This window comes from Pelobates fuscus, chromosome 2 (genome assembly GCF_036172605.1).
Source record: "Pelobates fuscus isolate aPelFus1 chromosome 2, aPelFus1.pri, whole genome shotgun sequence".
In the NCBI taxonomy this organism is placed as follows: Eukaryota; Metazoa; Chordata; class Amphibia; order Anura; family Pelobatidae; genus Pelobates; species Pelobates fuscus.
Genome location: NC_086318.1, coordinates 145,934,124 through 145,954,053, shown reverse-complemented (window position 1 = coordinate 145,954,053; position 19,930 = coordinate 145,934,124). Strand labels below are relative to the sequence as shown.

At 41.2% G+C, this 19,930-nt stretch overlaps 2 protein-coding genes across 2 annotated transcripts in view; one reads left to right on the top strand and one right to left on the bottom strand.

Annotated features, from left to right (window-relative positions):
• The window catches only part of TP63 (tumor protein p63), a 401,462-nt gene that overhangs the window by 173,463 nt on the left and 208,069 nt on the right, over positions 1 to 19,930 (top strand). The gene's annotated exons all lie outside the window — the stretch shown is intronic.
• Positions 1 to 19,930, bottom strand: part of P3H2 (prolyl 3-hydroxylase 2) — a 208,036-nt gene that overhangs the window by 33,888 nt on the left and 154,218 nt on the right. The window contains exons 4-5 of the mRNA XM_063442798.1: positions 4,966 to 5,097; positions 3,108 to 3,250 (exon numbers count right to left, since the gene is read on the bottom strand). Coding sequence (XP_063298868.1) covers positions 3,108 to 3,250; positions 4,966 to 5,097 — 275 coding nt within the window. The remainder of the gene's footprint in view (positions 1 to 3,107; positions 3,251 to 4,965; positions 5,098 to 19,930) is intronic.

Genomic DNA, 19,930 nt, shown 5'->3' with positions numbered 1-19,930 from the left:
TTACTTGAATGCATGGGTTTTCTTTTGGAGGCTGAACCGCCTCTGGAATGCGCTCCTCTGCCACCGCCTGGGAGCTTATGTCTTCCACTGTAGTGGCGGTACTGGGCCTGGTGAGAGGCTTCTCGGGACGCTCCTGCAGCCCTATAGGGGCGACCCTCTGTCCGAAAGGGCTTTTTGTAGCCAGGGACGGTCTTCTTGAGCTCTGAAAAGGATCTCCTTGCCTTGTAACGGCCTTTAACCTCCTGAATGAACGAGGGACCGAATAGGTGAGAATCCTCCAAATTTGGGAACTCATGCGATTTGGGGGCTAGGTCGGACAGACCAGCTGCATGGAGCCAGCGTGATCTGCGGATGTTCGATATATAATTAAAGGCTTGGCCGATAATTAGCACTGCCCTGCCAGACGCTTTTAAAAGGGCCATCTTAGATGCTAACAGAGATGAAGTGGAAGGTTTCTGGACATTGCCTTCCTTTTCTGCCTTATCCAGCATCAGTAATAGCGGGCCCACAGCATCAGCAATTTTAAACTGTATATTGCGAAAAGTCTGGTCTGTGGGATCAGAGGATACGCTGCTCCCTGTGATGGATAACAGCGCAGGGTCTACCTCTGGGGCCATTAAAGCCTGAATGTCCGGGATACCGATGTGGTTCCTGAGGAGAAGATCATCTTCCTTAACCAAGGGAGATCTGAAGGCTAGTTTAGCAAAATCTCTAACCTCAGAGTCGTGCTCCATAGCCCATCTGGAGTGAAATAATTTTGATGGGAGAGTCTTTCCTAGGAGACTTACGTTTTTTATTTAAAACTGGGACCAAATCCTCCTCAGATGATGAAGAGGAAAGTTCCCTGGCAAGGAAAGCTCTTTTATGGAGCTTTCTAACATTGATGGGGCTGCCTTTAAGAGAGGCATCCACTAAATCTGTGGCAGACACAGAAATAGAGTCCTCCATCAATGATGCCATTTTAAAAATCTGAGGTAATCAGGAATCCCGCGCTCAGCACGGCTCTCCTGATTACCTGATTGGCTGAAAGGCTGTTGCTGTGCAGATGCACAGCGCGAGCCTTTTCAGCTCTGGCATTTGACTCCGGGAGACTGCCGCATACCCACTAGCTTTGCTAGGTGGTTATGCCTCCCGGAGGACAAACAAAATCCTCATGAGCGTTAATGGTGACTTCTGTAGGTATGTCATTTGGAAAGTTTTTCTAACAATATTGAATAATTTGGAAAGCTTTAAAAAGGGCCTAAATTGGAAGATCTACTGAAACTACATCTGGGCAAACAGTGAAGGCTAAGATAAGTAGTTGTCCCACCACTGAAAGGAGAGAGTAATTATTATAGTTTCAACAATCAATCATTCTGTTTGTGCCATTAGGTGAACTCCCAAAACAAAAAAAGTGTTCAGACTGGTTACAATGGCATGCCCAGCCACCACAACTAAAGTAAGAATTTTTAATCTTTTATTATAACAAAGCAACTGTGGCACTATTCAATTGGAAGTTCCTGCCTCTCCTTTTATCTCCTACACATATAGAGGAGATGCTATATATATATATATAGCAAGAAGGAAAGAGATGCACTCTCAGGTCTTTATAGAAAAAACTCGATATTATTTAATAACAGGTAACATACATCTGCCCTGATTTGATATCGAGTTTTTTCTATAAAGACCTGAGAGTGCATCTCTTTCCTTCTTGCTTTACATACCCAGCGTGGGATTGCACCAAGGCAGGTTTTTACTTATTCATTGAAAGGGTGAGTGCCACTACACACATATATATATATATATATATACACACACACACACATATATATATATATACACACACACACACACATATATATAAATATCTCACTGAATCCGTTATCTGGAAACACTTATTTGAATACCACGCTGTGGGATATATCCCTCTCCACTGAAGCACTTTAAACCCAGAGCCAGGGGACGGGGTGATAGTGCTCTGGTGAGTTTTCTCCCAGATACCCCTACATATATCTTCGTGGTTTTACCAGATAGTCTGCACTATGTTTTTTATGCTATTATTTTGTAGAATATATTTTCAAAGGATCCGATAAGAGGCTGAATGCCTAAATTCAGTTTGGTTTCACGCTATGCTGAATTAGGGACTGAGAGCTGAAAATTAGCACTGGCTTCTTGTGCTAAAGAGACTATGAACCTGTTTTCTCTCTCTTACTAGACTATTGTAGCGGTACTTACCCTTTCCAGGGGCCGGCCGGGGTCCTCTGTTCGAGCCGCGCGCGGTCCTGCTGCTGCACGAGCCGCACGCGGCTCATCCGAAGGCAGGAACAGGAAGGCGGGCAGTGACCGCGAGAAGCGGTCACGTGTCCCGCCTGAATCTAAGAGCGCGCCGCGGGTCTCGGGCGCGCTCTTAAAGGGACAGTGGGAGCCTAAATTGGAAAAGGCCTCCCATTGGTCCCTGCCATGCCACAGTCCCTATACACTTACCTTTTGGGGGCGTGGAGATGACAGGGACCAATCAAAATAGATGTTTAGTTATTTATACTCACCTTTTTCCCTTGGTTCCTTGCCCTATCATGGTTTCTGTTTCTATCATGTATTCCCATGTGCATTAATAAATTGTAAATTTCAAACTTATAAATGGCATACTCACAAGCAGGCTGAGCAACAAAGATGGTCACTGGGAAAGCAAGGAGTATGAGGGGTCAGAGCCTACTGGGCTTTCTATATTGTAGGGCACATAGGGACTGTGTGCATTAGTAACAGAGCAGAGATAGGCCCTCATGTCAAACACAGATTTGTATATACCATGTATAGCTACCTTTAGAAGAAGTTTCCCTTGTTGCTCATCCACATGTTATGAATATGGCATTGAGCAGCAAATCAAAAATATAAATAATAAAAAAATAAAAAATAAAAAAAGTAAGGTAGTTGGGGTCATTTGCAATATGTGGGTGTGGAGCTTTGATTTAACAGATTTTGGGAGCTTTAAAGACATTAGCATGATCAGTTATTAAATCTGTCAAATGTTAGAAAAATTGTTTAAATATATCACCAATAATCAGTGTTAATAATAATAACTTACTATAAAAAATAATTATTAAAAGCACATTGTCAATGCTAAGACTCACGTTTCTTGGTTTAATATCTCCTGGGTCCATATATTCTGGAAGCAAGCTCTCATAAAAACTCACATTTTCAGACACATCTCTGTCCCCAGGATGAAACAGCAGATAAGACTTGGCACATTCCAAGGCTTTAACATGTTCTCCAACTGATAAAAACAGATAAAATGCAATATGACATTTACCATCACAGACTACTGTAATGAAAAATCCTTATAGGATACGTACTGAAAATATAAAACACTCAAAGTTATTTGCTATACCAGCAATTGTGTATACCGGTAATTCTAAAAAGAACTTTGAAAATTATGCCATACTAAATAAGGTGAAATAATTTTTTTTTTAAATAACCCATTGAGGGTTAAAATGTGAAATCCCCAAGTAAATTACCAACAAATCACCATTTAGTGAATAACCACACACTGAAAGTTTCACTTAGGACAATGCATGTGAAATTACCAATTTCATTCTCATTTTTATCTTTTCTCGTAATAGTCTTTATTTCAAACACGATAGAAGCTTACACTAAGGCCTGAGGCATTGATTTAATATTGTTGGATAAGCTTTTCAAATTATATAATATTTTTGGATAAACTTTTAAAATGACTTCCACATAATAGGATACCAAACTATATCATGTAGAAAAAAATATATTCGTATATAAGAAAATCAAAATATTTAATTATTTAAAATTATTTTTCATAATATCAAATCATTTAAAACAGTATCCAAAAGTATTACCTTCCTGGCAGTCTGATTATGTCAGTATTTTTTTTATGTTAAAGCGGTACATTGTTTTTACAATGTATTGTGTGTATTTTTTTACACCAGGGGCTCGTAGGGACATGGTAAGTGATACTACAGTGTAATCCCGAGCATGGCTCAGGGTTACCGCTTTTTAAAAATAACTTCGAGCCATGCTCATTATTACCGCCAGGGAGGTTAAAGGGACTCTAAGGTCACCAAAACAACTTTAGGTTAATGACGCAGTTTTTTGTATAGTTCATGCCTCTGAAGTTTTACTGCTCAATTCTCTGCCAATAGGAGCTAAATCACTTTTGTTTCTGTCCATGCAGCCCTAGCCACAACTCCCCTGGCTGTGACGAACACAGCCTGCATGGAAGAAAAAAATATTTTCATTTCAATCAGATGTAACTTACTTTAGAAGTATGTATCTCCTGCTCTTTAAATTTAACTTTAATTACATATATGAGACTCATGCAATGTCTAGCAAGCTATTAGCAGTGCAGGAGATAAAAAAAAAAATCTAAACTAAACAGAATTTGCAATAAAGGAAGTGTAACCATTAGAGGACTCTTTACAGGAAATGTTTAGAAAGGCTGTGCAAGTCACAAGCAGGAAGGTGTGCCTAGGGCTCCATAAGCAAAGTGATTTAACTCTAAATGGCAGATAATTAAGCAGTGAAACTGCAGGGATATGATCTATACACGAAAATTGCTTCATTAAGCTAAAGTTGTTTTGGTGACTATAGTGTCCCTTTAACTCATCAGGAAAGCTTATCCAACAGTTTTGTATCAAGGCCTTAAGATCACATGTTAAACTCAATTAAATGACAGGACGATATAAATAGAGGTGTGTGAATGTCAATATCAGTATCTACTCTACCTACTTGTATGTTCATTGAATCCAATATACGGTACTTTTATAGACCCCAGTTCACATCGATCACAGTTTATAAATAATTCATCACAGTTTATAAATAATCATTGGTCTACACAATCTTTCTAAATATATTTTTAGTGTGCAATTTATTATATGTACACTACTAATATTGGTACTAGAAACAGATTTCTGCCAATTCTTCACAAGAGAATCACACAGCTCCTGACAAAAAAGGTATTACCTCTATAGTAGCTGAATTGCAGGAAATCATAATGCAGTGGGAGGAAATTCTCAATTGGAGATAAGCGTCCAGGGCGTGTGGAAAGTTCCCTCACACACTCATGTTCACAGGCCAGTATCTGAATGTAGTGATCTGTATTTAGAAAATAAAGAGATTTAAGACAGCTATGTTATTTCACAGAAGAGAATAGAAGTAACACATCACAAGCTAAAAGAGACGAAAGCCAAAATCCATTCTTTATATAAAAAAAAAAAAGTCTGAGTTCGCTACATTTAGGAACACCATGGAAGTCCTCACATTGTTATCCGGTATATTACATCAGTTTCTCATACGTAGCTCGTAAGAAAAAGAAATTGCATGGAGTTTACACATTATTATATAAGGTTTATATATTATCATATAAATTACTAGTTTGTACCTTTTACATAAATTAGATGTTCTTAGGAGGTGATCAGTGTGGTTAACTTTAACTGCTTGAGTAGAGTATATTATTACAATATTCTTTGTGTTTACTTACGAGATTGAAACATTCTAAATAGGAGTTTCTATGTGTCCAGAAATTCCCTTGGCAACTCCCAAAATAAATTGTTTAAGAATGGCTTGACAGCTCACCTGGGTCCCCTGGGCACCTGTGGCTGGACTGCCTGCTTCCAGATTCTCCTGAGAACCTAATTAGGTCCACAGAGCCAAGCAGGATGATGTAGGTCTGCTCTCATTGGCTGAGGAGCACCGGCTGAGCATGGCCCTTTATCAATCCATTCTTGGAGCATGGGAGACATCAAGGTTTCCCCTGCAGGAGACACTAGGGGTGGCACAAATACTTGGGGGAACCACGCAAGTTTTTTAAACATTCTTAAATGGGGAGCACTCCTGGTACCATTACCACTTCCGTGAGCTGACGTGGATATGGCCCTTGAAGTGTTCCTTCAAGCACCAAAAGTAACTAATCTCTGCAGAATGGTTTTAGTATACCGGTCCTGTTCCTTTTTTAATCTGTCAGTGTAGACTGTGGTCTCTGCAGTCACACCATGCCCTTAGCCCAGTGAGATGTTCAGCTCTGCTCCACATCATAAACCTACACATACGTGTATTTGGAAAACAAAGCACTATAACCCCTTAAGGACCAAACTTCTGGAATAAAAGGGAATCATGACATGTTACACGTCATGTATCCTTAAGGGTTTAAAGAGATCCAACGTCATCTCTTAATGCTGTAATCCAACGACAACCTTACTAGACAGACTATATGTGTCTTTTAAAGTGTCTAAAATCTGCCACCCCCCATGCAAAGTCTGTGTGATGGATCTATATCCAGAAAATGGAGAATAACAACAACAACAAAAAAGTAAAAAAATAAAAAAAAAGAAGAAGAAATGTCCCAATACCTGATTAGTTTCTAAGCCGCATCTCCAGTCATCAATAAAGGGGACAGGAATATTTAGATAAAATCATGACAGACAGTTCATGTTGTTTTTTGATTTTTTTTAAACCAAAGCACACGTCCTTACCGTGCAACAGATCTAGTTTCCAGTGGGGGGTAGGTGAAGGGTTGTCTGCCACACCTGCCTCTATAGACCATTCTCCACAGTTTATAACCTTTTAACAGGGATTAAAATTTAAAGTCAAATTCTACTAGCCAGTTCCTAAAAGTTACTTGCCTTTGAAAATCTGGAGGGTTTATGTCACACTCACAATAGGTGAATTTCTGCTTGCCAAAGCTAAATTGTCACTTGACAATGACTAGCAGTGAGTGGAAATGTTGAGTCCATCATATCTGACATCACTATTTTATATTTACAGTCACTGCTTCAAACTAAAGGAAGAGGCAAGAACCATATTAGTTACAAAGGGATGTTGTTATATGTTTTCTTCTAAACTGGCTTACACGGACCACAAAAGAATCCAACATATTACTGGGAAAAAAATCTTAGATGTTTGAAGAAGATTTGTTGCAGATGAACTGGAAAAGAATGCAGAGCTAAGAGTACATTTTTCAGAGATTGTTCAGCTCGGTTTTCATTTTTATGGCAGACTAGTTACTGACCCAACGCACGCATTATCAATTCACAGCTAGCAGGTTCAGAGGGCTAGCACTATAGAAGTAGCTAGCAGTGTAGACATGCATACGGGGGACAAATGCCATCAGGAGCCATGTGGAGTTAAGGAAATAGACAAGCTCCCACGGTGATATTTCTTCTATATCAGGGTCCAACAATTGTTATATAAAATACATCTCTGATTGAAAAGAATGAAAATATGTTTTTTTCCTCTAGGACACACTAGTGCAAACTGGTAGTGCTCCAAATATAAAACTAATAGGTATCTTAACAAAGATGTTTTTTCTTCTAGTACTTTGCCATTAGTTTCTTAACATTAGTATCTTAGTATTCGTGTCTAACAAATAATACATGTAGCATTAGTATCTTAGCATTAGTGTCTTACAAATAATACAAGTAGCATTAGTGTCTAACAAATAATAAATGTAACATTTAAGATTAGGTAATACATTTAAGGTAAACATTTTTAATCTAGAACCATGATGTCAATTTCATGAATTGCAACTTTTGCCTTCCCACAAGAGACCACAATTAAGAGGCTACTCAGCTAGTTACTTCCAGATGTCGATTTTTATGCTTGTCAGAAATCCGAGGTACAGCTGGCTGGCAGCCATAATATGAAGATAATAAATCAGCTGTTAGGAGAGCAGAGCAATATTACTTTACACTGTTCTGTTTGGAATAAATCATGGTGATGTGTCCCATGTGTCACTACGAGACGCATACTACATTCATGTATGCCATAATATGATTAGAACACGCAAGTAGTGAAATTGTACAATGGAATGTGAGGGTAAGATAAAACTACTACAAATAATAGTAAAATTAATAATACATTAAAAATACTTATATGCTATATGGCCTACAGATTCCCAACACTGCCCTTAAACAGCAGCTTTCCCCTTTAGGCTAGATGAAATCCCCAGGTGTTCATTCAATGAATCATTATGCACATCCTGGTAACTATTTTTCTGTCTAGGAATCTGCGGCGGTTGGGGTTACTTGGGCTGAAGAGATCAGCACTATACAATATCTAAGTCACTCATTTAAGTGTGGCTATACGGGTGGTTGGGTTGCTAATTGAAGAAGATAGATAGATAGAAGGACAGACATCAAGGATGAGAATATGGGAACATGTGTAAAAAAAAAAAAATTATAAAAAAAACAAACACACTGATTACAAAAGACACCAAGAGCACTATAGATTTATTGGAGTTTATTGAATTGTAACATTTGTTGTTTCATGAGTAATTTAAATATCCTGACTGCATAGAGAGACTCGTCTTGCAATACTGTATTGAAGTATCTGCAAACCGTAAATTAAACAATACCGGTACCATCATCAATGCTAACATACTTTAGAGTGTAGATACTACCATGACAATTGTTACATATGATTTAATGTGCTTAAAGGACACTATACCAGGGTCACCAGAACAACTACAGCTAATTGGATTTGTTCTGGTGAGTAGAATCATTACCTTTAGGCTTTTTGCTGTAAACACTGTCTTTTCAGAGAAAATGCAGTGTTTACATTACAGCCTAGTTATAACTTTACTGGCAACTCCTTAGATGGCTGTTAGAGATCCTTCCTGGGTCATGGCTGCCTAAAATGCATCCAAACATTTAGTGTCTCCTCCCTCTGCATGCAGACACTGAACTTTCCTCATAGAAATGCATTGATTCAATTCATCACTATAAGGAGATGCTGATTGGCCAGGGCTGTGTTTGAATTATGCTGGCTCTGCCCCTGATCTGCCTCTTTGTCAGTCTCAGCCAATCCTATGGGGAAGTATTGTGATTGGATCAGGCTACCACTTCTGCTGGTGTCAGCAGGCAGGTCTAAAGGAAACCAGGACAAAGCCTGCAGCTCCAGACTTGAATACAAGTAAGATTTTACTATTTTTAGGGAGGCATGAACGGGACAGGGGGGCTAGATGGTGGTTTTAACCCTATAGGGTCAGGAATACATGTCCGTGTTCCTGACCCTATAGTGCTGCTTTAAACCACTTGTAAAATAAAAAGCATGGAACAAGATTTGAGTTTGCTTTTTTTTCGCACAGTGAGAGAGCTCTGATGTAGGCCTTTTGTAAAGAAAACATTCATATTTATGAAATCTGAGTTTTTTGCCTAAATTTGACCGTATTTTATCTTGTATAACTGGACAATAAAACCTGTTTATAGTAGTGTTCCTTTAAGGATTCATTTAAACGTTTCAGTGCGCTGAAACGAAAACTGTGTGGCGTTAATAATCTGTGTTTGCATACCAAAGCTTTAGAGATTTAATCACTAGACGGGAGTGATTGTGAAATACATTCGCCATGTCCACAATGGCTATTTTAGACTTATTGTTTAACTCCGTTGCCAGCTCAGTACAGCTTACTGCACACTGAATAAACCTTTTAAAAAAAGGATAGACCAGTGTTGCATGGAGCAATCATGGGATGTCAACTCCCATCATGGGTGAAGGGTGATTGAGGACAATAGCAGCTATAGTGCAACAGAAGTAATGTACACCTCTGCAGGGGAAATGTGAAGTTCTACTAACTCTCCCATGAACAAGCAATGAAGAAATCTGTTTGCATAGCAGGTAATGAAGAAGTGGAAAAAAAGAATAAAAAAAAAAAAAAATCAATATGCATCATTTGTTGTCTATTAGGTGTTTTGTATTGCTGCTGGCTCCAGACACACCTCTTCATTTAATATATAAAGAGACAGGCACCCGCCGGAGGGGGATTGGGGGGTGGCAGGTTGCTATCAGGCCACCTTTTGGGCCCCCCCCATGACAGGGGGAACACAGGGGGCATTTGGTGGTGGCATTCTTTTGCCGCCCCCTGAGTGCCTGCAAGAGTTCCTGCTCTAAAAAAAAGTGCAGTAACGCCGTTCCGACGCGTCCTGCAGGACTCGAGCCCTGAATCTCAGTCTATCATTGTTGCTCTGCTAAACCATTAGCAGAATGTGGCTGGGCTCTCACAGTATGGGGACACTCATACAGTGTCAAACATTTCAAGACCATCTTAACATCGAACCGTGGACAGAGGGACTCCAGCCACCATGACCACTCTTCTGTACTGTGTAGTTAGGTTTTTAAAAGGTACACTCTAAGCACAATAACCAGTAAAGAACTTCACAATATCTGGCACATTACATAATTTTAATTTGTAACTATTTTGTAAGAGAGGACAAGGCTGCCAGATAACTCCTTTGTCTCTCTGCTATGCTTTACATGACGGAATGCTGCAGCTAAGAGTCTCTGCTGGCGTGTTCCAGACACTACTTCCAGTTGAATGCTAATGGGCCTATAAACGTTTCCAATGATAATGTGTCTGAAATTAAATCTTTATTGTGAGTCATTATGCCCAAATTATAAACATATTCCTTTTGTTATATTGTTAATAGAACAACAGATGCATTGTAAACACACATTGTAAAATTTTGCTATTCGGTGATGTAATAGGGTGGGCACTAAATGTTTGGTGACTCTACACGGTCTCACAGTCACATAAGCAGCACAATTAGTAGAACAGTGACACATTGTGTAGTAGAAGCAAGACTATTTCTGATGGATTCATAAAAATTGAGGTTATATAAACAATTTTTAAAAATGGTTTTAAGCCTGCTGAGTTCTTCACAGGCTTAGTTTGCTATTCACTGACTTGGCTAAAGTAGATTATTTAGTTGTAATTTATTATTATATTATTATTATTATTATTATTATATTATTTATAGAGCGCCGTCAAATTCCGCAGCGCTTTACAATGGGTGGACGAACAGACATGTAGTTGTAACCAGACAAGTTGGACACACAGGAACAGAGGGGTTGAGGACCCTGCTCAATGAGCTTACATGCTAGAGGGAGTGGGGTAAAATGACACAACAGGTAAGGATAGTATTAGACTAGTGACAGTTGCAGAAGAGGAATCAGTTGGGAGCTATTAAGAGTTTAATTGATACGCTTTTATGAAGAAGTGGGTTTTTAATGATTTTTTGAAGGAGTGGAGACTGGGTGAGCATCTAACGGAGGAGGGAAGCGAGTTCCACAGGAACGGTGCAGCCCTCGAGAAGTCTTGAAGGCGAGCATCAGAGGTGGGAGTACGGACAGAAGATAGACGTAAGTCTTCAGCAGATCGTAAGGGCCTAGACGGGACATACTTGTGTATAAGGGAGGATAGATAGGTGGGAGCAGCATTATGTAGACATTTGAAAGCAAGAACCAGAATTTTAAATTGAGCTCTATATTTTATAGGAAGCCAAAGTAGGGACTGACAAAAGGGTGAGGCATGGGAGGTGCGGGCGGACAGGAAGATGAGCCTCGCTGCCGCATTCATTACGGACTGTAACCGCGCAAGTTGGGAGCACGTAAGACCACTGAGAAGCGGATTACAGTAGTCAAGGCGAGAAAGTACAGTGGAATGGAATATTAATATAAATCAGCTGTAATTAATCTGGATTCGAACTCAAAGCTTTGCAGAATGTACCCAGAATGCTGCATAGGAACATTACTTTAGAAGTACTACTGATCTGAGCCTCCGGGAATTGTAGCAACTGAAAAAAAATAAGCTTGATGTTCTATGGAACCATGTGACAAGAAGGATCCAGATGAATTTAGATTAGGGATTTGTTTGAAAAAAAAAAGAATCTTCAAAGTAAGAACTTTTTTTTTTTTTACCTGCCTCTCAGTCTCACTGTGTACAAGAGAGCGCGTTACTTATTGGATCATAGAACCTGGTCATGTAGCATTTGGATAGTAAATTATTAAAGAGAATATGAATGGCTAATATCTTTAATCAAATTTGTATTTAGCGGTAACTAGTGATGTCCCGAACAGTTAGCCGGGAACTGTTCGCCAGCGAACATAGCTTGTTCGAGGCGAATGCGGCGGGCGAACATATGCGATGGTCGGTCCGCCCCCTATTCGTTATCATTGAGTAAACTTTGACCCTGTACCTCACAGTCAGCAGACACATTCCGGCCAATCAGCAGCAGACCCTCCCTCCCAGACCCTCCCACCTCCATGACGAATAGGGGGCGGACCGAACATCGCATATGGCGAACTGGCGAACTGTTCGGGACATCACTAATGGTAACCAAAACTCAAACAGCCGAATCCGATAAATGGGTCTGCTGCTAGAAATAGAAACATCGACAAGTGCATTGTAAGCACATTTATTGACTATTTTAATGTCTAACCTAGTTAAATATTTCCGTTAAGCTTGCCAAGCTTGCCATGCCGCAGGTGTGGGCACATCTACTAAACAATGAACAGCCAGTGAACCTGATAAGGCCATTTATCTGACATTATATTCTAAATAAATGGAATGAAATGGTCTAATCTGATATTCAGAATATAAATATAGGAATCATGTTCAATATTTGATCCTGTAATTTAAACTGAACTGATATAACGCTTATCGGGAGCCAATATACTGCAGATAAAGTGTATCTGTTCTAATTACTCATAGACCATTGTTAGCATGTGATGTGAACCAATAAAAAACCCCAAAACAAAACAAAACCATGGAACACTTTAAAATTATCAAAATCATGTCCAATGTCCATTAAATTGCAATAATTAATGTTTGTCTTATAGCAGTGGTGCTTTGTGATACATAGATACAGGGCTCAACAAATTCCAGGCGCCAGGTCGCCATGGCAATTGTTTTTTTTTCTGGCAGCCCTTTTAGCAAAGGCCGCCAGCCTACACGGTGCATGTGATCCGGCAACCCGCACGAGGCAGCCTGGGAGGCGGCCGGCTGCCTGCATGGGTGTGGTGGTACGCGTGGGAGGCAGTACGCGAGGGAGCAGTAATCTTCCTGCAGTTCCTCTCCGCTCCCTTGCACGCTGATCAGTAAAGCTGGGAGCCGGAGAATGACGTCACTCCGGCCCCGGCATCACCACAGAGAGCACGAGGGAGCATCGAGAAAGTGCAGGAAGATTAGAGAGCACCCCCGGTGGACCCCAGGGAAAGATCCACTCAGCTCTCCCAAAGGTAGGGAGGCTGAGTGGATTTAAATAAAAATAAAATGTTAATTTATGAGAATATGTGTGTGTCATTGTGAATGTATGTGTGTGTGTGTGTCAGTGTGTGTGTATGTGTGTCTCTTTGTGTGTCTGTCTGTTAGTGAGTGTTTCTGTTTAGGTATCTGCCCCCTCCGATCGCATGGAAAGATGTTTTTACTCACCTTTTTTACTACGTTGTGCAGATTTTGCCACGTCTGGTTCCGCCTCCACGGCTAGACCATCAACCTTTAGCTAGGTCAATGCTTTCCCACAGGATATTGCACATGTGCAGCAAAAGGCTGTGCTGCGCCAATCAGCATCTCCTTATAGAGATACTTTAAATCAATGCATCTCTATAGGGGAACATTGAGCGCCTCCATGCAGAGCATGGAGACGCTGAACATAGGTTCAGCATCTATGAATCGCCTCTAGTGGCCGTCTCAGTGACTGCCACTTGAGGAGTCCCAAGGTAGCGATGTAAACACTGTATTTTCTCTGAAAAGGTAGTGTCTACATTGAAAAGCCTGCAGTGAGATGATACAGACACAAGAACAACTACATTAAGCTGCAGTGGTTCTGGTGACTATAGAGTTTTTCTCGTTTAAAATGAAACTTTGTTAGTTTAAAAAAGACTGTATCCTAACTTTTTTTTTTAGCTGCCTCCTAGATTCCAAACACAATTTTCAAGCCCTGCATTAACCCCTTAAGGACACATGACGGAAATATTCCATCATGATTCCCTTTTATTACAGAAGTTGTGTCCTTAAGGGGTTAATACCTACCACACATTCTAACCTTCAACCGACACAACCCAAAAAAATAAAAATAAAGAGGGATATCATGGAGAGGAGGCTAAACAAGGCAATGAACATGAGACAAACTGCTTTTAACCCCTTAACGCTGTTACGGCGTTCTATGCCGTCGCGGCTTTAAAGGGCTTTAAAGCCGTCGCGGCTTTAAAGGGCTTTAAAGCCGCTGCGGCGGCATAGAACGCCGTAACGGCTTGCAGCCCCAGGAGCAGAGGTGTACTCACCTCTGCCGCGATCCTCTTCTGGGGGGCTGTCTGAGAGCCCAGGCAGCCCCCCTCCGGCAAATGAGGCCCCCGGGGGCCATGTGATCGCTCTCAAAGAGCGATCACATGGCCCCCTATAGCTGGCTATGGATCTGCCAGCAGGGGGACTGTCTAAAATATTAGACAGTCCCCCTGCTGGTAGGTAGTGTAAAAAAAAAAAATTAAACATGTTATAAAATAAATTAAATGCCTTTTTATATATATATAATATGTATATATATTATATATATAATATATATACATATTATATATATGTAACGTCATACGTAATGTATTTTAATATTAATATTAGTATATATATTAATATTAAAATACACTTAGAATGATGTTACATATATATATGTATATATATTATATATATAATAGATCTACATATATATATTATATATATACGCATAATTACAATAATAAATAAATTAATTAATTAATTAAATAAATAAAATATTGAAACAAAATATAAAATAAATTATATATTCATATGTAATTTCATTCTAACTGTATTTTGTTATTAATATATATATATTGGAAACAGAATACACTTAGAATGACATTCTATATATATCTATCTATATATAAAATACAAATAACCGCAAATATATATATATAGAGATAAATACATATAATTACATAAAAGATTACATTAGTATACACGTAGAATTTATATACCTATAAATGCATATATATTAAAATTCTACATGTATATTTAAGTAATTTTTTAACATAATTATGTCATTTGATTAATTAAAATTTGATTGACATGCCTGACAACACAGGGAGAAAGTTGTAGCGGTACTTGCCTTATCCGGGGGCCGGACGCGGTCCTCTCTTCAAGCCGCGCGCGGTCCTGCGGCTGCACGAGCCGCGCGCGGCTCGTCCGACTGTTCTGACAGGAAGGCGGGCAGTGACCGCGAGAAGCGGTCACGTGTCCCGCCTGCAGCTAAGAGCGCGCCGCGAATCTCGGGCGCGCTCTTAAAGAGACAGTGGGAGCCTAAATTGCAAAAAGGCTCCCATTGGCTCCTGTCATGCCAATCACCCCATACACTTACCTGTTGGGGGAGTGGAAGTGACAGGAGCCAATCACATTAGTTTGAAGGCTACTTATACTTACCCTTTTCCCTTAGTTCCTTGCCCTATCGTGGTTTCTGCTACAGTTCCCTTTAGTGCTTGTTGTGTTCAGTTGTGTTTCTCCGTATTTGACCTTGGCTTTGTATTCTGACTTCGTTTTCGCTTTATCCTATTCTGTACTGTTTGCCGGCTTGCTGATTCCTGTGTACCAGTCCCCGGCTAGTTTTCGTTTACGCTGTCTCTTTGTGCCCTTGACCTCGGATCGTTCCTGACTCTGTCTTATCCTATTACGTCGAGTCCGGCCACTCTAAGGTCCGGTAGACGTATCTCTCCTCTGTACTGTCATCTGTTAGGACTGGATCCTGCGTGTAGGGGTATATACTCGTTACATTACGATAGGGCCATGGACCCCGCAGATTTAGCTCAACAGATGGTGACCCATGAGGCTAGATTTGTAGAGCAGGATCACCGTATGGATCAAATAGCTCAGGCTCTCCAGACGCTCTTAGCTAGAACCATTCCAGCAACCGCACCTAACCCTCCTGCACCCCTGCTTCCTGAAGTATCGACTATGCCTAACGCTACAGCACATTTAACGCCTCCTCCTAGGTATGGAGGGGATTCTAAAACATGCAGAGGGTTCATTAACCAAATAGAGTTTCATTTTGAAATGTATCCACGTTCATTTCCCACAGAGAGGTCTAAAGTTGGGTTCTTTATGCACCAACTTACCGACAAAGCACTTGAATGGGCAAACCCTATTTGGGAGGCTAATGGACCTATGGTGCATAACTTTCACAGTTTCCTAACAGCTTTTCGCAGAACTTTTGATACTATGAAAAGGTCTAAGAATGCCGCTAGAGCATTAATGAGGGTTAAACAGGGTTCTAGGTCTGTGGCTGATTACGCTATACAGTTTCGTACCCTTGCCTCACAGGTCGATTGGACCAATAATGGGTTAACTACGGCCTTCATGGAAGGGTTATCAGACTCTATATTGGATGAGGTAGCAGCTAAGGAGCTTCCTATTGCCTTAGAGGACCTTATTGACTACCTCATCGATATAGATAATAGGATTCGTGACAGGCTCTATACTAAGAACAGGAATAGACGTTTTGTTACACCTATTCAACCCAGAGTTAATATACCGGAGAGTGTTAAAGTACCTGAAGAGGAACCTATGCAATTAGGGGTTGCCAAACTCTCAGATACTGAGAAATTACATAGGAGAAGGGAGGGACTCTGCCTATATTGTGGTAAGAGAGACCATATGGTAAAGGAGTGTCCTCTGCTCCCGGAAAACTCTCGCACCTAAGACCTTATAGGGGACTGGCCTTGGGTGTGATTTCTAAGTCTCCTACTTTGCCTCCTAACCGACTGCTTCTCCCTGTTTCTTTACATATGGGAGAGAGTTGTATAGTTGAAAACATATACGCCCTGGTTGATTCTGGGGCAGCCGAGAACTTTATAGACTCTGGTTTTGTAAAGAGAAACAATATTCCCATCAGAGAGAAGGAGATACCCTTGGCCGTTGAGGCCATAGATGGTAGACCATTGATATCTCCTGTTGTTACTCACGAGACTGCACCGCTACACATGTACACAGGGGTTCTACACTATGAAACCATTCGGTTCCAGGTCATCACCTCTCCCTCTTCACAGTTGGTGTTAGGGTATCCATGGTTACGTGCCCACAATCCCATTTTTGACTGGGAGACAGGGCAGATAAAATCATGGAGTGAAGCCTGCCATGAGTCATGTACTATTGAAGTCACGCCTGTGAATTCTATTAACGTTCCTACTGTTCCTCCTTTATCTACGACTATACCCTCTCAGTATTTAACTTTAAAGACTGTCTTTGATAAAAGAGAGGCTGACAAATTACCGCCTCACAGACCCTACGATTGTGCTATTGATTTGTTGCCTGGTACTATACCTCCTAAGGGCAGGGTGTACCCCCTATCGGTTCAAGAAAACCGTGTCATGGAGGAGTACATTAAAGAGTCATTAGACAAGGGATTTATTAGAAGATCCTCTTCTCCGGCTGGAGCGGGGTTCTTCTTTGTATCAAAGAAAGAAGGTGATTTAAGACCTTGCATTGATTATAGAGGTCTTAACAAGATCACCATCAAAAATGCTTACCCTATACCTCTAATAACAGAATTGTTTGACAGGCTCAAACATGCTACGGTATTCACCAAATTAGATCTTAGAGGAGCATACAATTTGATACGTATTAAAAAGGACCACGAATGGAAGACAGCCTTTAACACTCGGTCAGGTCATTATGAGTATACCGTCATGCCATTTGGGCTTTGCAATGCCCCAGCAGTGTTCCAAGAATTTATTAATGATGTCTTAAGGGATTTTATTCACTCATTTGTTATTGTGTACTTGGATGACATTTTAATATATTCTACAGACATTCACGCTCATCACAGACATGTTACAACAGTTCTGAAGACCCTTCTTGCTAATGGTCTTTATTGCAAATTAGAAAAATGTCTATTCGACCAGTCCGAGGTCCAGTTTTTAGGGTATTTGATTTCCGCCGAGGGTTTTCGGATGGATCCCCAGAAGCTCGCTGCAGTCATAGAATGGCCTCTGCCGCAAGGTCTGAAAGCCATCCAGCGTTTTCTGGGGTTCTCTAATTATTATAGACGTTTTATCAAAGGTTTTTCGTCTATAGTAGCGCCTATAACTCGTATGACTAAAAAGGATGGCAATACACGTGTCTGGTCTACTGAGGCACTTCAGGCTTTTGACTTTCTTAAGACTACGTTCGCCTCTGCCCCTATTTTACAGCATCCTGTCCCCTCATTGCCATATATACTTGAGGTTGATGCTTCCGATATAGGGGTAGGTGCTGTCTTATCCCAAAGAGAGTCTCCTGACAAGCCATTGCATCCTTGTGGCTTCTTTTCTAAACAAATGTCCAAGGCAGAGAGGAATTATGATGTGGGTAATCGCGAACTCCTTGCTATCATTTTAGCACTCAAAGAATGGAGACATTTGCTAGAAGGAACTAAGGATCCTATTCTCATATTTACAGATCATAAGAACCTATCCTACCTTAGCGAAGCTAAAAGATTGTCTTCAAGGCAGGCTAGGTGGTCACTGTTCTTGTCTCATTTTAATTATATAATCACCTATAGGCCAGGTGACCGGAACACTAAAGCGGACGCTCTGTCCAGACAATTCGAGACTATTGACAAACAGGAGATTGATGTCACTCCTGTCATTCCCCCAGACAGGATAATAGCAACTACTATATTGTCTATTTCCTCGTCCCTCTTGCAGGCCATACAAGCGAAACAAGGCATGGCACCCAGCGAGAGGCCTAATGATAAATTGTTCGTTGACATTCCCGAGAGACGGGATATTCTGTCACTTTATCACGATACTAAGACTGCTGGACATCCTGGTATTTCCAAAACAGTGTCAGCCGTTTCTCGGTATTTCTGGTGGGATACCTTACGTAAGGATGTTACTGACTATATAAGTGCTTGTACTACTTGTGCATGTATGAAAACCTCTCGTAGAGTTCCTTGTGGGCTGTTGCATCCGTTGCCCGTTCCCGAGAGACCTTGGTCTAATCTATCAATGGATTTTATTGTTGAATTACCCCCTTCGAATGGTAACACAGTCATCCTAATGATAGTAGATCGGTTTTCCAAAATGGCTCACTTTGTGTCTCTTCGCAAGTTGCCCACTTCCAAGGAATTGGCTCTTATCTTCGCTAGAGAAGTGTTTCGATTACATGGTATTCCCTTATCTATTGTATCCGATAGGGGTAGCCAATTTATTTCCAGGTTCTGGAAAGCCTTTTGTTCGGAGATGGGTATTTCCCTCTCATTTTCTTCCGCTTACCATCCCCAGTCTAATGGAGCTGCTGAACGTGCCAACCAGTCTCTAGAGCAGTACCTCCGTTGTTTTGTGTCTCACCATCAGGACAATTGGTCTGACCTGCTTCCTTGGGCTGAATTTGCTCGGAATAATGCCACTCATGATTCTTCCGGCAAAAGCCCTTTTTACGTTGTCTATGGCCAGCATCCCGTTGTTCTTCCGGCTGCATTCTCCTCTCAGGACATGCCAGTTCTGGATGAGCATTTGGCTGGTTTGCGTAATACTTGGGAGCAGGTTCAGCGTTCTTTGGTGGACTCTGCTGCCCGCCAGAAGGCTCAGGCTGACAAGCATCGCAGAGCGGCTCCTTCCTATGTTGTGGGGGACAGGGTTTTGCTTTCCACACGGAATATTCGCCTCCGGGTGCCTTCTATGAAATTGGCTCCCCGCTTCATTGGTCCTTATCGCATTATACATAAGGTTAATCCCGTTTCTTATGCCTTGGGTCTGCCTAAGAATCTGCGTATACCCAATGTATTTCACACCTCTTTGTTGAAGCCTTACGTACACAACCGCTATACCCGGCATACTCCCCCTCCCCCTCCTGTCTCTGTGGAGGGTCATGAGGAGTTCGAAGTATCTGCTGTTATTGACTCTCGTTTTCTTAGGGGTCGGCTTCAGTACTTGGTACATTGGAAGGGTTATGGGCCTGAGGAGCGCAGTTGGATTTCTGCGGATGCTGTTCATGCTCCCCGCCTTGTACGTTCTTTCCATTCGCGTTTTCCTGCCAGGCCTGGTCCTGCCCGCCCGGAGGGCGTGTCCTCAGGGGGGGGTACTGTAGCGGTACTTGCCTTATCCGGGGGCCGGACGCGGTCCTCTCTTCAAGCCGCGCGCGGTCCTGCGGCTGCACGAGCCGCGCGCGGCTCGT